Source organism: Molothrus aeneus, chromosome 9 (assembly GCF_037042795.1).
Source record: "Molothrus aeneus isolate 106 chromosome 9, BPBGC_Maene_1.0, whole genome shotgun sequence".
NCBI lineage: Eukaryota > Metazoa > Chordata > Aves > Passeriformes > Icteridae > Molothrus > Molothrus aeneus.
Genome location: NC_089654.1, coordinates 18,687,911 through 18,711,280, shown reverse-complemented (window position 1 = coordinate 18,711,280; position 23,370 = coordinate 18,687,911). Strand labels below are relative to the sequence as shown.

Here is a 23,370-nt window from a genome sequence, read left to right as displayed (position 1 = left end):
GTGATGTTTGTGATCCATTGTGACACAAATCACTGCAGATCCACTGGATTTTCTTGCTTGTGTGATGTCACACTGAGACAACAGCAAGACTCATGGCCTCTGTGTCATCACATCTAATGGCATTAGGCGATCAAAAACTCTGATGATGTCATGATGAGTTTTGAACTAGGACGTGAATTGCTTAGGCAGTCTTTGTCATTACATTGTCCAGGATGTTTTAGAGATCATCTTACAAGACAGTTCTTGTGACTGACTATCCTCTTAATGCCATTCCACAAACAGGGAAAAAAAAATCGCCGATCGTTTTAAAATCTTGCTGAATTTGGTGTATCAATTGTCTGTCAAGGAGCATGGAAGGAAACTGTGTCAGAGTTTCCCATTCAAGTAGATTTTTCTTTTCTTTTGTGAGCATAGTCAAGTTTACCAACATAGATTCTAATCTTTCTGAAACTTATTGCCATCTATTGATAAGCCTACATTTACTGTATTGGTGCTCTAAGGGACTTTTGGATAGAAATTACCTTTCATGGAAGCAATTCCTTCACAATTCTTTTCAGTTGCTAATTTCTATTATTCATTTTAGAAATTCTTTACAATGAAAAATATATGTGCTATAATACAGATCTGTCCTGTCACTGCTAGAAAGGAATAGCCTGCTGCTAGAAACGGGGGACGCTCTGGTTATCTGTGTAGTATTTAACTTTCAAGAACTGCAACACATTTTATTTGACAATGCCCTGAGAAATTAAACTTCCAGCCATATCTAACAGGATGATAAACATTCAAAGAGAAGAGGATTTCAACATTAATCATTCACTGAGAGCAATGCAACTCAGAGAGACCAAGCTGATGCTAATGGAAAGCACTAACGGTGCTAATGAAAGTTTTCAATGTCTTCTACTGACAAGGCAGGCATTGGAAAGCTTCTGCTGCTTTGAAATGGATAAAGCACAGTAATTCAATAAATGTTCTTTATTTGTGGTCTTCCCAATCAATTTCTGAGCTTAGCTCTCGTAAGTAACATAACACCTTAGTAAGCACTTGCACCTTAGCAGGCTGTTTAAGACTTGTATAACAGAGACCCAGAAGTCTGAAATGTTCTGTGTGCAAGAGCTGTGTTGGTCACCCCAGGCGGTGCAGGAAGAGCCACCTTTCCCTCTCTGCTCATCCTCCCCTGCTAGGGTAAGAATAAGAAGCAGGTACCATCTCCCCTGCTTTTCACAGTGCCTCTTTTATTTATAAGAAATAGATCAAAGCGCAAAAAGGCAAGAAGAGAAAGTGTCAAGGACAGTAGGATCCAAGTCAGCTATGCTCTGATGGAAACTAATTCATGAATGATTTTTTTCTGGAATTGTCTCAAAGCCTGAACAGGTTCCCAAGCTTTTTGCTCTTCTCTGTAATGCAATGACTTTTTCAGCCCTGACTGTGAGAAATGCAGGGAGAAGAAAATCCCTGGTACCCAGTGGGTGCACTGTGGTTCACCTTTCCTGCTGGCTCGCCTAGAAGGGAGGGCACAGTGATTTGTGAACCTGTAGGACATGAACATGTAGTTGAACTTTCCTCTCTCTGGGGGCTATTTTTAGTATGCTTAGGGATAGTGGGATAAACAGTGGAAGTCTTTTCTAAGAACTTGTAGAGCATAACTACCCCAATTAGTTTAAAAGCTTTATTACTCCACAGTGCTTTAAAACATCCGTGCTGCTAGTATTTTTCTTGAAAACTGAAATGAAAAGATCGTGTAGAAGTATCTATTCATTGCATGAAACTAGTGAGATTCAGTTACTGGTGCAGAATCAAATTGCTGTGTCTCAACAGCAATGAGAAGATCTCTATCCAAGATTTTTTCTATCTTTGGGGTAGATTATATGATAAAATCTGCTCTACATCCCTATTTACATTATCCTTATTTCTGCAGCTGCTAGTTGCAATGTTATGGTAAATTGAGATATAAATTGGAGAGCGCATGATTAAAACCTGCCTGGATGATATGCATTGTTTAAAGTTGTATATAATACAACATACCTGGCTTTCCCTAAGCTTACTGTTGACTTGGGCTGAGTAATTAATGTCAAGGTCAGCTAGGAAAAATCTGACATTTTTCTAATTTCTATGGGTTTGTTTTTCTTTTCTTGTTTTTGCTAGCTGAAAGTTTAATTGCTCTAATGGAGTTAAATACTGGACATTAGGATGCCTAATAAGCTAAATAATTTGCTTAAATCCAATTTGGCTGCTGTCTAGTCACTGTAGAAGCAGCATTCAGCATGTTAGGTATTGGCATTGCTATATGAAGAAAATTTTAAAGCCATAAAAATTATGTGTCCTAAGGTAGTTGTATCTTTTTAGCAACTGTCCACTCAATTTCCCAAAGGTTAATTTTTGTGCCAGTTTAGGGAAAATAAGTTTCTGCAGACCTTATGTTCTGTTCTCAGGTATTCTACTGATTTTAATTTCTCTAAATCAGCAGAATTCCTATAGAAGGGGGGAGAAAGACCAAACACTAATAATATTTTAATGCTTTTCTCTTTCAGAGCTAGTTGTACCACATTTACAGCTTTACCACATAGCAGTCACTTCCTCATTTCAAAGGAAATGAGCCTTATATGTTTCTGGCACTATGAAAAGTGTAAAAACTGCATGATGCTTTAAGGGCATAAAAGAAGTCATTAGGCAGTCAACAGAAATGATATATGAATTTTAGTTCTGGTAGATACTGTTTAATCTTTGCCCCAAATAAATCCTGAAGACATTTCTTGTTCCTTGGTTCTGTTCCAGTGATTCAGCCTTCTTCCCCCTCTATCACCTGCCAGGCCTGTGCAGACTCAAACCCTCCTCACACTGTCCTGCTGCCACATTGGTCATCAGCTGCCTGCATGAGCTGTTGAGCTGCTACCTTTTAATCCTTTTGCTCTGGCAGGAGCCTCCAGAATTCCCCACTTATTGCATTTTCCCACAAGAAACCTGTAATTTCAGCTTCTGTTGTTCTTGCCAACTTTACAAATGTACCCTTGCACAAATCCCTTGCTCTCCACCTTTCTTATTCTAATAATTTTTCCCACATATCACTTGCCACTTCTTTCTTTTAGTCCAGTCAGTTGTCTGTAGTTAAGCTGGCCAGCTGGAAGAATAAGACACTGAATGAGGAAGGATTTTCAGCAGCAGTGATAAAAGTAAAGAGTTGTGTATTAACCAAGCAAGCATATATTTTGTTACATAATAATTTGACAGTGTTCCCTGTTATATCAGTGGTAGACATATTCTAATCTAATAATTTTCTTATCCTTTAGCCTAACAATTTGTTAAACAGAATATTTTTAAATGAGGAGAGCAATCTTATGTGAGTTAATTTAGCAGGGCCTGAAAGCTTTGGCTATTAATAATTCACAGTGCCAAGTTACCACAAAGAATCTTCAAAAGCTGGTTTAACTTATTATTTTATTATTATTATTACGTCTCTTTAGTTTTCCAACTGTTACTTTCAGTTCAGGCTTCACTTCTGAAAGCTGCAAAGGCTGTTGCCTTCTCTCAGAAGTGACTTTTAGATGCTTTAGTTACTTCCTTGCTGCCTTCATGAGTCTTTTGCTAATGCTTGACAGCTTGACAGTACAGTTTTTGCCTGGAAGGTAATTATGTTGAGAAATTATAATTAGGACAAAGGCATAATCTCTTAGATTATTTTTTTAAGAACCATTTCTGTAACAGGTATTATGTAGCACCTTACTGGAGCACATACATACATATAAATATATAGATATATACACACAGAGTACTGTCTCTTTAGAAAGTGGAAAATTAAGAGATATCTTTCTTGCTACCACTTTACGTAAGTGGATGGGCAGCTTCAAATTTGTATCAATTAAGCAATTTAGAGGAAATATGATTTTATTCTTAGATATGAATTACAATAATCAAGTGAATTGAAATAATTTCTGTGAATCACCATTAGAACAGATTGTAACAATTAAGATTAAAGACAGCAAATTGCTGGGTTGGAGTAAATCAAATGTAATTCCCAGAACCAGAGAAAATTTTAGGTTCAGAGCAGGGCTGACCTCACTTTTTGGTAAGGTTCCTCAGAGCCTTTTAAATGAAGTTTTGAATATATCTCCAAAGACAGAAACACCATGATAGGAGGAAAGTATCTGAATAATGATTGATGGAAACGAATGCTTCCTGCAGGAATTGTTTTTAGGAATCCAGTCATTTGGAGAAACACACAACTTTCAGTGTAAGCATGCCTATGCCTTAAAAATGCTTGTCTTTTTAGTCCTGCTCTGAGCTTAGCCTTGAGCCAAAAGGATAGTGTAGAGGGGATATCTGCAGAAGGTGGGAGTTTCTTAAAGTGCAGAGGTGTCTGCCCTGCAGGGAGTAGGAAAAGTGTGACTTTAGGAAACAAACCAGTGCAGGAAATTCCTGTGAGGTGTATCCTCAGTGGCCTGGTGATGGTGTCGTTCATGGCAGAATCCCAGGCTTACAAATGCTTTGTGTCTTTGTAGCTGACTTTTGTCACTCGGGTTTTCCGCTTTCTTGAGTTTTCTGGCTTTGCTGCATCCTCATGAACAAGCTACAAAAGAAAGGGCATTTTTCAGAGGGACATGTGTGAAAACATGAATGTAGCATTAATGTCTTGTGAATGGCTTGGTGTCAAATGAAATGCATGATACACATTTCTTGTATCTCCAAGGATCATGAATGTGGAGGGATACATGAAGGTTCAAAGAGCAGGTCTGATGAGTATGATGAACTGGACTTAAGAATTTTTAATATTTAAATTTTTCAAAGTAATCTAAGAAAATAATTAGCACTATATCTAGTTTTCTTCAACAATTACCTGGTAGCAATGGATACTGTTTGTAATTCTGTTTGGTAAATTCCGTGGGCTTGGGGTTTTTTTGCTTTTCTCCATTGAACTGCTGCCTATATATCCTGAACTTGTTCTTTCTATGCTTTTGATTGTAATTTTATGAAGTAACGGATAATGTCCAACTCAGGAATGGGATTTCAGGTGTAATGCTAATGAGAAATGTCTGGTATAATTTGTAAGAGCATAAGTTCTTCTACGGCACAAATGTGTGTGAGCGTATCCAGCAGAAACAGTTACAGAGGAAATGTGGAACTCCTGCCAGCATGAGCTGCATACATTAAACTACAGCCAGAGCTGGAAAGCATTCTGTGACTTTGGTGCATAATTTATTATATTAGTCCATTTGTCCTTCCCTTCTGAAAGAAAGCCAATAAGTGGGTTAATTTAATCTTACGTCCAGCTTTGTGCTTGAAGGTGAAGACTTGTATACCTTCCCTGTCCAGGATACAACTGCTAGGGGCAACCTGGGGTAAGGAAAGAGGGAACTCTGCAAGTTTTACTCTGTAACTGCCACTGGAGAATCATCAGATATGAAAGGAAAACCTCACAGTTCCATGCAGAGTCTCATGCTAAAGTGACAGTCTAATTTCTGTACACACTTTTGGGTGGTTTTACAGCTCCCCTCCTTAGTATCGCAAAATATTTTATTCTCTGGTCCTGGAATTAGCAAAAGATAATGACAGCATGAATGCAAATCTAAAAATTAGTCATAATTCTGTTAAAGTGTGGAACTTAAAAATGAGAGGGTGGGTTCATCCAGGTATAGACCAGCAACGCTGGCCACTAAAACAGCCAGCCTGTGAGTAGACAAGCACTGATTCATTGCACAAGTTTTCCTGCAAATGAACAAGGTCTCCTTCAGTTAAAACAGAAGTTCATCTCCATTTCTCTGCTAACTTGAGCTGTTGTTCATAGACCCTTGAGCAATGTCTCTATAGTATCTGTAAAAACACTGGGGACTTCTAGGGTCCATTTTCTATAGGCAGTTAAACTGGGGGTGAGAGCATAAGATACCCCAAAAAGGTCTTGATGAGATCACCATTTCCTTCCTTCACACTTCTGGATTTTCAGCTTGATGAGAGCTTTATACTGACAACATAGAGTCTTGAGGAGTGGGCAAACATTTACTTTGAGTGTATCCCTTTAATAGCAGTACAGAATCCTTAGTCAATAAATTATCTTAATTAGTCTGACTATTTATAATAAAAATCTACAAAGAAGAAGGCAAACTACAGTGCAGAAAACTGTCATATTCAAATGAGTGAAATTAATTCAGTAATATGTAAAGAGAGTTTTTGAACTGGTCTGCAGAACCTTCAGGCATTGTTCAAATGTCTGAACTAATTTTAGTTTATGTACAAAACCAGCTGTACTAATACATACAGTGTCCTACACAGGGTAGGTCTGTGTGATTTTTCTTTTTCCCCCACTTGAATACTGCACCATGAATAGGCTAGTGCTATGTCAAATACTGTGCAGTAATCTGCTATGGCGATCTTTCAAGGGATCATTAATTACCTCTGGAGGTGGCTTTTTTCATTACAAGAAATTACAAGAATTCTGGGTGAATGAGATGAGGTAGCTTATTTACATATTCTGAGGCTAGTCATATGATTTTTATTGAGCCAATTATGCCAAAGATTGCCAAGTTTACAGTCAGTTTGTATAGCATTGCAGTTACCAAAAATGTGTCTATCAATGAAAATAAATTTGTAGCTGTGGTAGTAATTTTCTGAGTGGTAGGCTTTTTCCTAAATTTATCTTAGGAAAGATTAAACAACTATTATTTGAGCTTTCAAGTACCAGTGATTTATTTCATTTCACACTGACAAAATTGTGTCTGTAGTTTTTTTCTATGATAAATAGTGGTAGATATGCTAACACAGGCTTTAATTCTGAGAATGTACAGGCCTTAGGTACATGGTGTCCCACTGGTATCCCAAGATTCTGTTATAACCTATGAAGAACTATACTTCTTAATTTGAACACAGAAAGCAGTTTTTAGAAGATTAATTATATTACTGATGTAAATACTGACTAGGCAACTAATGTGCCGTGACTGCTGCTCATTATATCAAACTCAATCATTTCATTGCTGCCTTGTCCTCCTCCTCATTTGTTTCATCTCCATCTGCTCACTCTCTCATATTACTTGCACTGCATCATATGAGGTACCCAAGCTTACTGGGCAAAATGTTGCCTTCTATGAAAAATACTCTACATAATACTGCAATATAAATACAATAGTAATGCTTATGCTGCTACTAATTTGACCATTTTCTCCCATTTGAGTCTTGGAAAGTATAATTCCTATTTTGGAGCTAGTTTATCTATGTGTCAGTAAAAGTTAAGAGTAGAATTGATGACATCTCACTACAGCTCCTTAAAAGAAGGGTGCTAGTCTAAGCTAGTCATCAAAGCTGGTGTCATTACTCTTACAAGTGGTATCATAAGAGGCTGGTATTTCTTAGGATGTAATGAATGACATTTTCAGAAGATGATTCACACTGCCCTAATGTAGTAAAGCTTAGTCACCTAATGGAGTTGTCTCTGTAAACTGTATGCTAAGACCATAGGAAAAACTTAAATTTGGTGCCTAACTTGTTTGAATCATACTGGAAGTGTTCTGGGTGAGCCCCCATTTCTGATTCTGGGATGATGCTGATCCAGCTGCTAGGAAATTTTTTTATCTTGCATTATCATGGTCCTACAAGCATAAATTTAAGCAGTAAATGTCCTGGGTTTTAGGACTTCGATCACAGCATATCATTAAACAATTTACTGTATCAATTAAAATGTACTTTTAGTTGTCTCTTAAAAATATCTGTAGAGATTTTTTTTGTTTATTCTGTCTTTTCCCTACTGCTGTGCCATCAACACAGATGCAATATTCCTCTCAGAAAGGGCTGGGTTAGTGCTTCAGTGTGCAGTGTGGAGATCTAACAGTGAAAGTCATGAGGCTTCAAGCGGCTGACACTCTGATAAAGCATGAAAGAGGTAAACTGGAAAGATAAAAATAGTGGGATGATTGATATCAATTCTTATTTTCCTTCCAATTGAGAAGGCTTTGTTGCATTGGCTCTGTTTCTTTAATACTATTTGCCAGAGCAATGTTTTATAACTAGAAAATACAATAAGCAGTGGTGATTGTAAACACATGAAAGGTTAGTGTATTTGGTTTGGAATTGGAAACACCTCTTTGTAATAAAGGTCATGATTTCAAAATATTGCAAACTAGCATGTCTAAGGGTTCTCTTGGTCTGCTCTGCTCTACATTGTGTCTCCTGAGCTGAAAATTCACTTAAAATTAGGTAGCAAATGAAAAGAACAAGATAAACCTATGAGGAACATCAGGGGAACTCTTGCTCTGAAATCAGTGGCACTATTACCAAGGAAGTTAATTTCCAAACAAGTCTGTCAGTTACCTGAGTTTCAGCTGACAATTTAATGTATGAATAGCCTTCTGAAACATAAGTTGTGCGTTCTGGGCTTTTCTCTGCCATTCTTCTGTCGTGCATATCACTGTGGTTGCAGAATATATGTAGTTGGTTGCATTAGTCACTGGGGACTGTGTTTTTATGCTTCTATATGTTTGATTTAATATATGCTTGCATGTTCAACTGTGCAGACAATAAACATTCTGTTCATTGTAATAAAAAGCTATCTCTGCTTATACTGGATCAGCTAACTGTGGTACATTGGTACATTTATAGACAGAAGTTGGTTTGTGATAGCAAAATGCAGGACTATTTTATCAGCTGGTTTCTGGAAAAAGATTGATTTTCCTCCATGGAAATATTTGAAAGATATATGCCACCAGCATTTCTATGGGACATGCACTCAAACAGAACTGAAGAGCTGAGTCTTGTTCTCATTGCAGTCCAGCTGTTGACTTTTGTCTTTGGATCAGGCCATACATCCTAACAATGAGGATGTCTTTATGCAATTTCTGGGATTACGATTTCTATGTGTATGGTAATGTGTATTAGACTGTGCTAAAGAAATGGGGAAAATAGAATTTGTGCTAGGCAGAATTCACCACAAGATGTCTCATGTCTCACTACAGATTTTTCACAAAGGTAGGGAGCTATCCAGCTAAGTCTGGTGAGTGCAGTGCGTATTACGTGATTTAGTTTCTTCTGGAGAGTGTGTTAAAAGCACATAAAAATAGACTGGATGTGGAATCCAGACGTGACGAGTGTGTTCTTCAAGGGCTGATTAAAAATAAATGCACGGAGACTAACATCACTGAATATTGAAAAAATTCTCAAGAAAGAGAGGAAAATGAACAGTTAAAGCCAAAGTACAGCACTAGAAGGATGATTACTCATTATAAACCAGGATGATCTAATCTCATTTGTTATTTTTTACCACCTTTACTAAGTAAGATAAGTGGACTCTATGGCTGAAGTGTCCATTAAGAGTGGTTTTCACCCCTGTAACATTTGGGGTGGGGTGTGTACCTTTAAGTAGCTGTTTTATCTGCTGGCTCTGGGGATCCAGACTAGAGCCCACACATGCGTGATTCTGTACAAGCCTTGGGCACAGCTGTCAATTCTTATGTGTATCGCTGTATATGTATTTTTAAATAGAACTCTTTGTGTTCCTATGCGTATGCCTTCTCTCAGCACTGGTGCAGACTCTTCTCTTACTCTAGGATGTTACTTGAGTGAGGATAGATTCAAGGCCAGCTACCAATTTTCTTTATAGCTGTTAAATAAAACCTTTAAGTGTTAATTGTTTTCATAGCTATCCATATACAAAAGACTACTTCAATTCCCAGTTTTGGAAGGACTGGGGGCTCAGGGTGGGTAGTTGTGGGACTGTAGGGAACTTCTACTGTGACCAGAAATGAGCCAGAGCACAAGCTGATTGTATAAGTCAAACGTATTTCACATATCTGATCACCCAAACAAGCAGATATGCTCAGGATAAATGCTATGTGTTAACAAGTTTTTTAATATAATTAAATACACTAAACTTATTGGGTTGGGGGTATGTTAAGGATCTAATTTTAAACTTTATTATGGACTCTTTTGTTAACATGTAACTACAATGTATCTCCAAAACTGCTGCCGTAAAACTGCCTGGCAAGCCATAGAGCAAAAATGAAGAATGATTTTCTTGTTAAATCACAGGATCACACAAGAATACATGGAGGTGTTTAAGGAAAGGCTGGATGTGGGAGTTAGTGCCATGGTCTAGTTGACCTGGTGGTGTTAGACCATAGGTTGGATTCAATGACCTTAGAAGTCCTTTCCAACCTAACTGATGCTCTGCTTCTGTGATTCCATGTTGAGATCTTTCCCACTCCGGCCAATAGTGGCGATCAGTGTGCGTGCCCGGGCCCGTTCGAGCTGTGGCTGTTGGCAGTGCCGGGGCCGCTTCCCGCCGGCTCCGTGAGGGGCCGGGCCGGGCCGGGCCGGGCCGGGCCGGGCCAGGAGGGCGTGCACCTGCAGGAGCTGCCGGGCCCTGTGCACGCCCGTCGTACAGGTGTGTGCGCGTGTCGGCGCAGAGAGGGACCACGATGGCCCCATCCCCGCAGGAGGCGGGGGAGAAAGAGCAGAGGTTTCCTTTATTAATCCCGGCTGTGCCGTGGGAGCCGTCCGGGGCTCGAGCAATTCCCTTCCCCGCCCGGTCCGGCGCGGCCGTGGCTCGCGGGGCGGGGCGGGGCGGGGCCGGGCCACCCCTGCCGCCGCCACGCTCCGCCCGCCCGCCGCACGAGCCGGTGCCCGCGCTGGAGCCGCTGCCGGAGCGGCGGGCTAGGCCCCCGCTGCCCTGCCCCGCTGTCCTGCTCTGCCCGGGCCGCGCTCCCGCCGGGCTGACCGCGCTCCCGGGCGCCGCTGAGCCGCCCCCGCCCGCGGTGGATGCCGCCGGGGAGCGGGCGGAGCGCGCCGCCGGGGAGAGGGGCTGCCGCGGCCGCCGGAGCCCACGTACATGCGAGTGCCCTCTCCGCTCACCAGCATGCTTTACTTCCAGATGGTGATCATGGCAGGGACCGTGATGCTGGCTTATTACTTCGAGTACACGGACACCTTCACCGTCAACGTGCAGGGCTTCTTCTGCTACGAGGGCGCGTACCGCAAGCCCTACCCGGGCCCGGAGGACCGCAGCGCCGTGCCGCCGGTGCTCCTCTACTCGCTGACCGCAGGCGTGCCCGTGCTGGTGGTAAGCAGGGGCCGCCCGTGCCCGCACTCCGCTGACTTGTTGGGCTGGACCGGGCCGGGGCGGGCCGCGGGTCCCGGCCGGAGCAGTGCCGCCGGCGGGCGGCTGCGGGCCGGGCCCGGCGGGCGGGGACCCTCCGCGCTGCCGGGACTGCGGCCCGGCCCCGGGCCCCGGCGGGCAGCGCTGCCGCCCCCAGCCCCTGCCCCACCGTGCCCACCGCGCCTCTCAAGTTTATTTTTAGCACCGGTTTATGTAACTGCCAGTGCCTGTATTTCCAGCCCCTTGCGACTCCTTTTGGTAAAAAATTATCTTTTCTTTTTCGAAACGCGCATCTCTTGCAGATAGATGGGCAACCTGAGGAAAACCCGGTTTTTAGCAACCACTTACTGATGTGTCATCCGGTACTAATTAGAAAATCCCTCTGTCAGTTTTGTTTTCTAAAAGTCAAGTGGTACGTGCAAGAAGCAGGGAGCAGTTTTACTTGATTTAGTTGTCTCCATATGTCACAGTTACTGATGTGTGTGCAAACGTAACCTGTGTCTCTAATTGAACATGATCTTTTATCAATCAGTTTTAAACAGATGTGGCTAAAAAGTGATTTATTTAATCGATTTTCTATGGGGATCTTTTTTCGGGAAACAGCTCAGAGAAAGCTTTTTGGAAAAGGAGTGAGATTCCTTTCAAGCTGTTGAAGGTACTCTGTGTTGTCAGATAACGAGGGCATTAGCATCATTCAGTGATCCCTCACCATACTGAGGAGGAAAGACCTAGAGGGGAGCATTTGACTATCGGGGATGGATTATATATAGACTTACCAGGTGCATGCACAGTTACACATACTGAAAGCCCTCGTAAAGAGTTGATTTTAATCAACTGTAAGCATTAGAATAATAAAAGAATGCATTAAGAAGAGGCCTTTTGAGATGGCAATTATTTTTTTATCGCAATAATTCTGTTTCAGGAAAATGTAACAAAATAGGAGTAGAAAAAGCCTCATAAGGGTAAGGCTATGGTAATCCCAGACACAATATCTGCTTTTGTAGCATCATGAAATCTCAGATGGTATCAAATATAAAACCTTATGGTTAGTATTAGCCTTAGTATTAAGACTTGGTTCTCTTTTTAATTTTTTTTTGTCTCCCAAGGAATTAAATCTCTTCATTTGGCAAAACATGTTGTGTAGCATTTTGGCTTTGTTGAATTCTTTTGATTTGAGCATCAGTTATTTGACCACTTTTACCTGTTTGTTCTTTTAAACTCCTAAATACTATTGAGATTCAAAAAGGGGAATCTTGCTGGGTTTTTTTCTGGTGATCTTTCTCTGATGTTGGTGTGTGATGTTTGTTTTGCTTTTAATTCTATTTCTTTTGTTTGCCTCAGGAAGTGATAAAGATTATGTCAGATATTCATGTTGAGCATTTCTTTTTCCTGTTATGTGTCAGCAAGATGGATTGGTAGTTTCCATTCATTTCCTGGGTGCTAGATGATTACGTCAGAGCAATCTCCATGACATTTTGGGTTGGCAGTCTTCTAATTAGCCCTGCTAAAAAGCTAATAATAGAATTTAATGATACTTAACTGTGTTTCATCTTCCAGTCACCAGTCTTTTAGGCAGATGACATGCTTTGGGATGTCAGGGCATGGAAAACCACATTGTAGATGCCTGTGTTTCACTTTTTAAAAACGTATTTTTATTTCATTTTATTAAACAAAAAATTCAGCTTGTGGGAATTTCATTAATACAACGGCATGAAGTCTAATAGTTAACTTTACTAAATAGATGGATTTTTCACGTTTTGCATAGAGTTTTGTTCTGATTTGCCTTGAGCAATCCTCTTGGACTTAGTGTTTTCCCAGGATGGCACTTACTCAGTTGTGCAGAACATGTACATTGCCTTTGCTTGTTCCTTTCATTGAAAGGAGTGGTGAAAGTAAGATTTCTTCACCAAAACAGCTTGTATGTTTTCAGTTGTCGTAGGTTTCGGAGATTGGGTTCTCTTCTATTTCATTTGTTTCTTGCTATGACATTTTGGATATGCATGTTCTGTGTAATTTTGTTTCTGTAGATGAAATATAAAAATGAATCATGTAACATAGCCCTATTTTGGTCTGTAAAGTCTACATGCAAATGTAGGCTAGGGAAGAAAATAGATTTCTGTGAATGCAATTTCATGGTTTTTTCCCCACAATGAGTACTGTCCTTGAACATAGGATATTAAATAATATAATTTATGATTTTTTTAAAGTTTTTTTCCTGCTTTTTTGGTGTGTAGGGTTAATGCTTTTTCTGGAGTTTTGAGGTAGAGCAACAGCATCTTTACCTTGGTGTTCATAGCAACTGAGGTTTTCTTAAGTGATTGGACTTGTTTAATTGGAGCCATAGAGTGCTTGCTTCAAGTTATCTTAATGTGACTCAATTAATGGCTCCATTGCACCAAGCTTGAATGAAGTTGCTCAAAAATCGTAAAAAAAGAGAGTTTTTCTAATGATGTTCCTTTCTCTATGCCTGCTAGTAGAAAACTAAAAAAGTAAAAGTACCAGTAGCAGGATCTGTCTTGAAGAACATCTCATCAGCAGTGGGTCTGTGGCTGCTGTGAGGCTGTCATGTGGCTGGTCATCCAAAACCCCTGTGCCACATCAGAGATGCTGCAGCAGCCCTGAGTGTCTGGCCATGGGGTTGAGCTGAGTGTCTGCTTGCAGGGCAGCCACAGTCATGTGCAGAGACCTAAATAACAACCTGTGTCATCTGACAGGGATGTGCTGTGAGAGCCGTGTTCATCCCGGAAACTCTCTGGTTAGTCTTTAAAATGCTGCTTCCTGCTCATACATTCCTACAGCCCTGGTGCAGCATTGCTGCCAGGCTTTCATTCCTGAGTCAATCTGCCTCCTCAGCCCATCTGCCCCCATGGCATCCAGGGACAGATGCAGCTGGCTGGCAAGGCACAGGTGCTCAGGAGTGTGATCTGAGAACTGCAGTCCCAGGGCAGAAGCAGAGATTGCTTGCTCTACTGGAATGCTTGGCTTTTTGATGGGGTTTTGGCTTTTTTGTTTGGAGTTTTTGTGTGTTGGGTTTTTTTTGGTTTTTATTTTTTGTTTCCTTGTTTTGTTTGTTTTTGTTTGTTGTTTTGATTTTAGTTTTTTGTTGTTGTTGAGGATTTTCTTTGGGTTTTTTTGTTTGTTTTTGTGATGGCTTTTTTAAAAAAATTCTCTTTGAGTCAAGTGCTCTTGGGAAAGGGAAACTGACTGAAGGAAAGAAGTTTTGTGTCCTGTACTTGGGACTTACTGGGTTTGTGTATCTACAGTCTTTGGTCAAGTAATTACCATGTATTTACCAAATATTTAGTCAGCTGTGACTTGGTAGGTGGCTGGTCTAGATGATTATTGTAGGTCGCTCCCAGCTGAACTATTCTATTCTAAATATCTCGTAGGTTGTGTAGGATCTAGTAAGGAGTCAAAGGAGTCACTTTGGCTGTAACAAATTTATTGTCTGCTAAGATGTCTCTGCTTAAAGCCCCTGCAGCTTCAGAGTTGCCTGGAGAATCTGTGGCAGCTGGCAGGTTCAAGGCCAGGCTGGGTGGGCTTTGAGCGGCCTGGCCTATGGAAGGTGTCCCTGCCTGTGGTGGGTGGGCTGGAACTAGATGAGCTTTAACATGCTCTCTGACCCAAACCAGTCATGGGATTCACAGGTATTGCAGCAAATGTAGGAAACTTGTAGAGGAATCCAGCAACCTCCAGCAACCTTGCTGTAGGATGAGAAGACCTGCTCTTTTTTTTTTTTTTTCAGCTGGTTTCCTAGCTTTTATGTAGGTTCCATGAAATGAGGACAGATCATAACACATCATCTGGGTTATCTCTAGAGGGTGTAGGCACTGTTTCTTATCTCCCAAATCAAATTTGTGTTCTTTCACTGGAGAATTTTGAGGGTTCAAGCAGTTGCTTTTCTTTAGTCTGTTTTTAAAAAAGTGCTGAAAACAACTGCAGCTTAACATATAATAAAATATATGGTCCCTTCAAGTGTTAAAGTTTTAGTTGTTGATGTCCTAGGTCATACTTTTAGACACTGCTAGTGACTTGAATGAGTAGATGTGTTTGCATAAGGAGCATTAGGCACACAAGCAGTAAAATCTTTTAAAAATGGTGGAAATTGCAATCAGAAGAGTGGAAAAGCCCTAAGTATGATATTCTATGAGGGAAGACTCTGAGACTTGGCCAGAAGGAGTGCCCTTGTGGGCTCCCTTTTTCCCCTTTGTGAATCAGATTTGGAAGAGTACTACAGGCTCTGTGCTCCTATCTTTTTAGTGTCCATAGCACTAATACCCTGAAATCTCTGGTATACTGAGGAATTCTCAATACATGGTTTACTTTTTTTCTTTTTTTCTTTTTTTTAATCTTAAAGTCAAATGTGAAGGTGACAGGAAATAGGTTCTTGATTTGAGTCTACTCAAATATGTAATAAGCATGGAACTGCTAGTTGAGGGCTCAGTGCTATTTAAGCCATTTCCCAATGTGCCAGTTCTTGCTCAGTGGGCTGGTTGCTTTTTTAAACTTGTTATGACAGATGTAGCTTGGGAAATCCACGTCAGTCTAATCCTTTAGCTTCCAGTAGAGATGTTTTCTAGAATGATGAGGCTAGTGTCTCATATTTTCAGAATCTATAGAGTGATCAGTTCTGCATTGTTTCTTTCTGGTAGATGTTAATAATTTTGACCTTTTTAAAATACTGTGAAGTGTACTCAAGGATTCTTTTATTCCACATGCTAATATGGATTATTTTAAATGTCAAAACAGTTTAAACAATAGATGGTATAAAATGTGATGTATTAGCCCTAAGATGTATGCTGGCTGCCATATAAAAGCCAGGAGGAGATACTGATATATTTTTATTAACATATGTAAACAGTTCAATTATGCAAATGGTGTTTGTTTTTATTTCCAAGTAACAAATATATTAAATATATTATTACAGTACATATCCATAAAATATACACTTCTATTTGCTTAGGTGAGTTTCTAGCAGATTTGTTTCTCTGCAAACCAATTAAAGACTAATTAGTTTTAGGATAATACTTCTAATGTCATCACTGAAAAAATACTTGTCATTTAGACATGAAGTATTGCATTCTCTTTTTTTTTTTTTAAAGTGGACTGGAGGAATCTCTAGATTTGGCACATACCAAACAAGGAATGGATGTCAAAAAGGAGACATTCTGCCTTGAGCTTAGCTTTAGTCAGTAACTTTTTCCTTTGAGGAGGAAATTTTGAATCCTGGCAAAAGAAAGACTGTAAAGTGAAAGATACAATATAATTGTTTTGTATCAAATTTACTGTACCCCAATACTTCAGAAAAACAAGATCATTCTGTGAAAATTGAAAAAGAGAAGCTACCTTTTGAAGTATCTGCACAGTTTTCCTAAGTCTGCTTTCTTCTTCACTGTCTTTGCTATCTTAATAGCTCCAGGTCTGAGTAGCTCAAGAGCAGTTGAAGAATATGCAGAGACCTGAGGGAGATGCACCACTTGATTCCAGCACATAGATCTAGGTGATGTGACTGGACACCTCCCATCTCAGTCTTCCTTTCTGAACCTGCTAGTACCTACTTTCCTTCTGACAACTGTGATGCTATGCGCTGTGGCATCAGGGACTGATCAAATTTTATCAGGCGGAGTTCTCAAAATGCTTCTGGCAGAGAAGCTTTTAGTTAGCCTGTAGTTCACTGAAACTATTCTACTAGTGTGTAACTTAGTGCCATACGTGAAAAAGGGTTCTAGATTGTGATAGTTGGGACATCAAAATACTCAGTTGTCTGTTATAATGTGAGGAAAAGCATAATCTAGAATTAAAGTCCTGAAAATATTTTCTGTGAATTTGCTGTGTCACATGCCTGAGCTGTTTCTTTATTCCTCACCTTAGTCAGAAAAAGCTACTACCTTCTCAAGTGTTCCTTCAATATACTGTAGGCTGATTATTTTTTTACTTCATGGTTGGTACTAAGTCACTTTGGCTTCTGTGGACACCTTGATAGTATTGGGGAAAAACTAAAGCACAGGGCCATTTCACTTTTGTGAGACCCCACTGCAGCACTGCATCCAGCTCTGGGGCCCTCAGCATGAGAATAACGTGGGCCTGCTGGAGGGAGTCCAGAGAAGGATCACAGAGGAGATCAGGGGGCTGATGTCTCCTATGAACACAGGGTGGGAGAGCTGAGGTTGTTCAGCTTGGAGAAGAGGAGGCTTTGGAAGGGCCTTAGAACACCTTCCACTGCACAAAGGGGGCCTACAGGAAAGCTGCAGAGGGACTTTTTATGAGGGCTCATAGTTGTAGGACAAGGGTTTAAAGTGAAAGGGTGTGGATTTAGAATAGATGTTAGGATGAAATTATTCACTTTGTGGGTGGTGTGACACTGGAACAGGTTGCCCAGGAAAACTGTGGATTCCCCATCCCTAAAATTGTTCAAGGCCAGGTTGGATGGGACTTTGAGCAATCTGGTTGAAGGATTGGGAGCCAGATGATCCAACTGAGGCCATCCTATGATTCTCAGAATTGAACAGACTTTCTCCTGCTCTTCTACTTGAAGAAGAAGTGACCTCTGCGCATCCTGAAGGAGATGAAAGTGTTTTGTCATTTCTTCCAGAAAAGAATCAGGGAAGCTTGATAAATAATGCAAGGATGAACAGTTGCCAGCAGCTGTGTTACAGGGCAAAAAATCCCAAGGGTATGTAGGAAAGTATTCAAGTTTTCAGTTTTATGTACAGCTTACTGAAAAAGTTAAGGAATTGCCCAGCAAGGTATGCAGTCTATCCTAGTGCTTTTTTTCTGGGAACAGTGAACTTTTATTATGATATTTGAACATCTCATGGTGCTGTTTTTGATAAGACAGTGATAGAGCAACAGAAGGTTAAAGTTTTACATCCTGACTGGTATGAATTGGGTAGACTAAGCAGCCTCTGAAATCAAATGGAAATGGTTTTGAGAACCTAATTAGCTAGTCAAAGAAAATAATTCCAGGATTATTGAAATAGGTTATATATTAAAAAGCTAAAGCTTTTTAGTTTTATGTGCCTTTCTCTTGCTGGCACATTTTTCAGCTGTTAAAACTTTACATGAATAAGGAATTGCCAATAAACTTAGTTTACTCTGTGATCACATTGTTCTTGCAGGGCTCATTTGGTCCCTGTCATCATAGTCCTGTTTCAACCTGTGTGCGCAGCTGCAACTTCTTTCCATTATAGGTTTCTTCTTCCCTTCCCACGTGTTTGTAGGAAAGATATAAAACCTGCTGCCTTTTGTTTTGTTTTTTGAAATATGCAAGTGCTGGGGACTTCAGGAGGCCACTTTTTTGGGAGGAGAAATGCCCTTGTCTGGAATGCAGGAAAGTTTAAAGCTAAGGGACAGTTTATGTCATGCTCTTCCTCTGTGAATGGATAATTGCTTTGCAACTCTACTTAAGAATAAAAAAATAAATCACGCTGTTAAGTCTGCAGTAACTTTGTGTACCAGATGTCAGTATTGGCCTGTTGGGACACATAGCAAGACAAATACACGATTTGATAGTCTGATGCTGGTTTTATCTCAGCATTAAACCACTAATCCAACAGAGTTATAACCTGGAGAAACAATTAAAAATTCAGAACCACTGTGTGTTTTCTTGGGAATTCTTCTTTATCTGCCTGTCTTCCTGTTGTGCTGTGATGGCTTACATGAATGGTGCCTGCAGAAGTTATGTTTGTACTTGCACTGGAATGTATTTCTGCTGTGCTTAGTATGCATGTGATTTACAAACACCAGCAATATCGAGGCCATATGCTTCATCCTTTGATGGGTTCTGTGGAAGTAAAGTGGCAAGCAGATGTGAACAAGGCAGACAGGCTTCTGTTTGCAACAGCTGAATGCCTGCTTGTCCTACAAACGATGCACTTATGTTTAAGTGAGAAATTGTTAATCCAACTAATCCTGAGCGATTAAGGAGTTTGTATCGTTGTTTATAGTCTAAAATAGTAGGCTTGAAGTAATAATCAGTTTTTCAGCTAAACAATTCTTGCTCATTGTACATCATACAGGATTGAGGAGATGGGTGTCCATATGATACATAATAAATGACAGCCAACATGGAATTGTAAGTAGCTTTAGCTGTGTTTTTTAGCCTTAAAAGCAGAGTGATGTTTAAAAAGCTTTATATGCTCTTGTAGCATCTCTCAAATACACTGAAGTGCATGATGGCCCAGCTTTCATCATGCATGGTTTTTTATTTAGCAGAGATGTGGTAACCTCACAGATTGCAAGTAAAAAGTCCAGCTGAGGTGGAGATACCATATCTCTGGCACTCAAGAAGTTGTACATGAGACATACTGCTTTAAGGAGAAATATCTATTGAAAACAAAGTCCTTTGTATTTGCACATAGTGCAGTGACCATGGTGTTGGATAGTGACTAGGAAAGCAGTTCTAGCACTTGCTATCTCTGATGGGCAAACTGCCTTTACTAAGAGCACTTCTGTTTTCCTGTGGATCAGAATATATTTATTTTCTATGTAAAATGCCAATAAACCTGCAAGAGAAAAATGACTGTATGTATTAAGGCTTTTTAGAATCTGTTAGTGTAAAAAATTGTTCAGTACTGATTCAAAACTGACTCTTAATTTTGGATTCCACTTCCTGGGGTATGAGGCACCATAAAAAACCTTCCTGGTTATACAATATAAAAACTTGAGTTGTGGATTCCACTTCTAGTTGCTAGTCTGGACAACATATTGTCTATAGTTCTGTGTGAATTGTGTAAATGTATCATAAATATCCATTGCCTGATTACTATACATTGTATATTTATATGGAAATTTCATTAACCATATGCACTTGCTAATGTACAGCAAATTATAAATGTAGTATAGCTATGTTTTAAAAATATTATTTTTCTTTCTCTGCTGTTATTTCTTCTTTCCTCTTATCCATGTCAGGTTGAAGAGTATGTATGAAGGCATTCAGAGTTTTTAGTTTTCTAAATAATAAAGAAAAAACCAGCTACCAAGAACAGAAGTCAGACTAACAGTATTCTGCTATCCAGATTTTTTTTTCCTTTCTCTATACAGCGTATTAAACCTGTTGTTTTAGGTTGGTAGGTTTCATGCTGTCTCTAAAAAGGATTAGTCATACATTTTATATTTATTGTTCAAGTTTTGAGTAATATTTTGGGGATTTCTTCAATCAATGTATAGTTTGGCTCTTTATAAATCAAGTATTGAAAATTAGAATCAGTAAGTGGAACTCAGCTTCCCAGTATAGTTATTTTGGGTAGTAATAGGGATTTCTGTGACCTGTCTGTAGCAATTTAGGGCTCAGACATGACTGAATTAATTCTGCTTAAAGATTTCTTAACCACAGGCCAGCTGAGCTGCAGTAGCCAGTGACATGAACTTGCAGCCTGTGGGGAACATGAGGTGAAGTATTTGAGCTTGACCTGCTTTAATCAAGACTTAGCCCAGATGTGTTCATTTTTTGGGTTTTACAGAGTGTGTGCACAGGCTGTCCATGACAGGGCTGTGCTGAGCAGGGGGAGCCTCACGGGGTGATGGCTCGTGGCCGAGCCTGACCACAAGGGCAGGTCTGCGCAGGAGTTCAGCTCTATGCAGAACAACGTGTGGACATGCCCAAGCTTTGGCACTTATTAATAGTACTTTGATCATACTTACATAGAGTGAGCTAGGTGTCCAGAGCCTCTCCACTGCCCAAGTTCTGCTTTTCCTGTTCCTGTGAGGAGAGTCCTTGGCCCTGTTGGGTGTATTAAGGCTCTGCCATGAGGCCAGGCCTGAGGCTGCTGCCATCCTGCATTCAGAGTGCACAGACATGAGTGTGAGCATCCGAGCGCTCAGGGGAGCACTGGGGAGCTTGCATTAGGCTGTAGGCCATGAGCCTGTTCCATGTGAGTGGTGTGGGGACATTCCAGCTGTTGGGATGGGTCTCTTTGCCAAGTGCTCACGCTTGACTGAAGTCAGCACTTCGGTCGGTCACGGGGACTCTTTTCAGAGCATTTAGCAAAGGCAGATGAGATTTGTAGGCAGATTGACCTTGGGCCATGTGAGTGCTTTGGGGACATCTGCAGCTGGCGGAATGAATGTACAGAGCTGGGCTGTGAGCTCTGTCAGGCTTTGCCTTGGTAAAGAGATCTGAGCACTCAAGCAGAATGGACACGTAGCCATTAATGCCTTGCTATCAAATGGTAGTTGTGAAATTAGGCTTCTCTGTAAAGCACTAGGAGATTTTGCATAAACAGTTATACCAGAGCTAGATCGTTAATTTGTTATCTTGGTATTGTTAATGAATTATCTTGGTATTGATGGAGTTTAATCACATGCTTCGGTGCTATTTGAAATCACAAGGCTTTCCTGAGATGGAGTGCTGTGTGTGAATGAGTTTGGTGCTGATAGAATCTTTTTCTCGAACCATGTTCACTTTAGTAGTCAGTACTGCAGCTCTACTCAGTATTTCTTTTGTTTCTGAATTGTGATTATTGTGTGATTAGGAGTAGATGGAAATCATAGAGCAGGGACTACTTCTTTAAAAAACTAAGTATGTCTACATATGCAAGTGTGTATGCACAATATGCTGCCAGAAAAAGTCATGTTTACATGGTTGACTTTTTTATCCATAGTTTAGTTCAAATGTACTTTTTAACCTTGAATACCAATGGCAAAAATGTAATGCCTCAAAGAATTTATTCATTTACCCCAGAATACTTAAATTGTTATCACTGAACGTGTGTAAGCACCTTTCAGCATACTTTGAACTTCTCTTTGTAGTAATTTAAATTGTTCCAATAATGATTGCATCCAAGACTGGCTAAAAAAGCATGTGTTTGTACATGTACATAACAGTATGTATTTTATATAGTGTCCTTTATTCTCTTCACAGAAAAGACCAAAAACCAGCTATTATAAAGTCTGCCTTGAAGACAGTCAGTGTCAGAGCTTCACAAGATCTAAAAATTTTAAATAGGCTCATTCATCCTTAAAACACTTCTCTCACCACTTGAGCTTTTTGTCAAGATACTTGATAAAGCCAGCAGCATATTCAGTATTATTTTACAGATCTGTGCAAAGGAGATGATCCTTGTTAGGGTAAACCATTATGCACTATTTCATGAGTGGAAAGAGATACAGTCACATATTGAAGAAGAGTAGCTGGGTTTACTTCAGGCAATAGACTTTGCAATTAGTTTTGAGAATAGCATTGCATGCCTTAAAGAGCTGTTTTTATGCTCTGCTGTCTTCACAGCAAAGTATACAATCTCCCCTCTGTCTTGTAGGCATTTCCTGTACTAGGAAATTTTTGCTGAAATTTCCCACTCTTGCTACTCTTGTTTCAGCTCATTGGCTGCTGTGCCAATGAGGGCACTTGGGACTTCCTCTTAATTCAAGCACTGCATTGTGTAAACTTCTAAACAGGGTCAGACAACATAGTGTTGCCAGCTGCACATCTGCAGCCATCTGGATTTGTGGCAGGAGCAGTAAAATAGACATTGTGTAGCAGAGTTGAAAGAGTGACAAAATTGGTGCAAATCATATTTGCAGAAAACCCACCATAGAGAAACCCACCATAAAGAAAACCCACCATATTTGATCTACAGAATATGCAGCATCATTATTGAAAAGGTCCTTCTACTTGGGTTTTTATCAGATAAAGATAAATGGGATATGCTACTGCTGTGCAATGTTTTGTGAAAAAGCTTGCTGGCTAATTCATTCCCATTGCCTTGTTGAGCAGGGGTAAGTAATTATTAAAGCTTCTGGTGCTTATAAACAGGCCTCTACCCCCACTTGTATGACATCATTAAGATTCTGTTTCTTATAAACATCACTTCAGTATCTTAATTTATTATAATAGGATTCTTAAGGAGAAATAATTGCACACTGTGAAATTACAGCTTTCAATTCTGAGGGAGGAGATGCAGGGGGAATGGTCGCCAATTGTTTTGTTTGTGGGCTTGCAAGTTGGTTGAGGTGAGGCTAGAAGATGCACTTCTGACCTCTTTTGGGTCCTTCCTCCCTGACCAGCATCTCTAGTGACTATTCTGGGAATAACATCATGAGTTTGCCTGGTCAGTGAAGCTTGAAAAGTTAACTTCTGTATTCTCCTTGACTGCGTTACTCAAGTGTCAGTGCAAGGTGCTGTCTCTACTCATCTCGACTTGAAAGCTTCTATTTGGTCACTTGTTTCCAGGCTCTCAGGGGCACTAGAAGTGTGGATTAATATTGTCAGGGTTTGTTACTGCTATTTTACTGCTGGTTTTATGCTGAATGCACATACTATGCACAAGTAACCCTAATGTGAGACAGCTCAGAAGAAGTTTTAGTTT

At 40.2% G+C, this 23,370-nt stretch overlaps 1 protein-coding gene and 1 long non-coding RNA gene across 3 annotated transcripts in view; one reads left to right on the top strand and one right to left on the bottom strand.

Moving 5' to 3' along the window:
- Positions 1 to 3,415: 3,415 nt before the first annotated feature.
- LOC136560368 (uncharacterized) lies at positions 3,416 to 11,107 on the bottom strand. Its single transcript, XR_010784137.1, has 3 exons — positions 10,822 to 11,107; positions 4,396 to 4,561; positions 3,416 to 3,613 (listed from the first exon to the last, which is right to left on the bottom strand). It is a non-coding gene; the product is annotated as an uncharacterized lncRNA (long non-coding RNA).
- Positions 10,725 to 23,370, top strand: part of PLPPR5 (phospholipid phosphatase related 5) — a 45,253-nt gene continuing 32,607 nt past the window's right edge. Inside the window, exon 1 of one of the 2 annotated variants that reach the window (XM_066556150.1) lies at positions 10,725 to 11,029. In XM_066556150.1, the coding sequence (XP_066412247.1) occupies positions 10,799 to 11,029 (231 nt within the window). In that variant the 5' untranslated portion in view covers positions 10,725 to 10,798. The remainder of the gene's footprint in view (positions 11,030 to 23,370) is intronic. The other variant, XM_066556149.1, reaches the window with a different exon arrangement.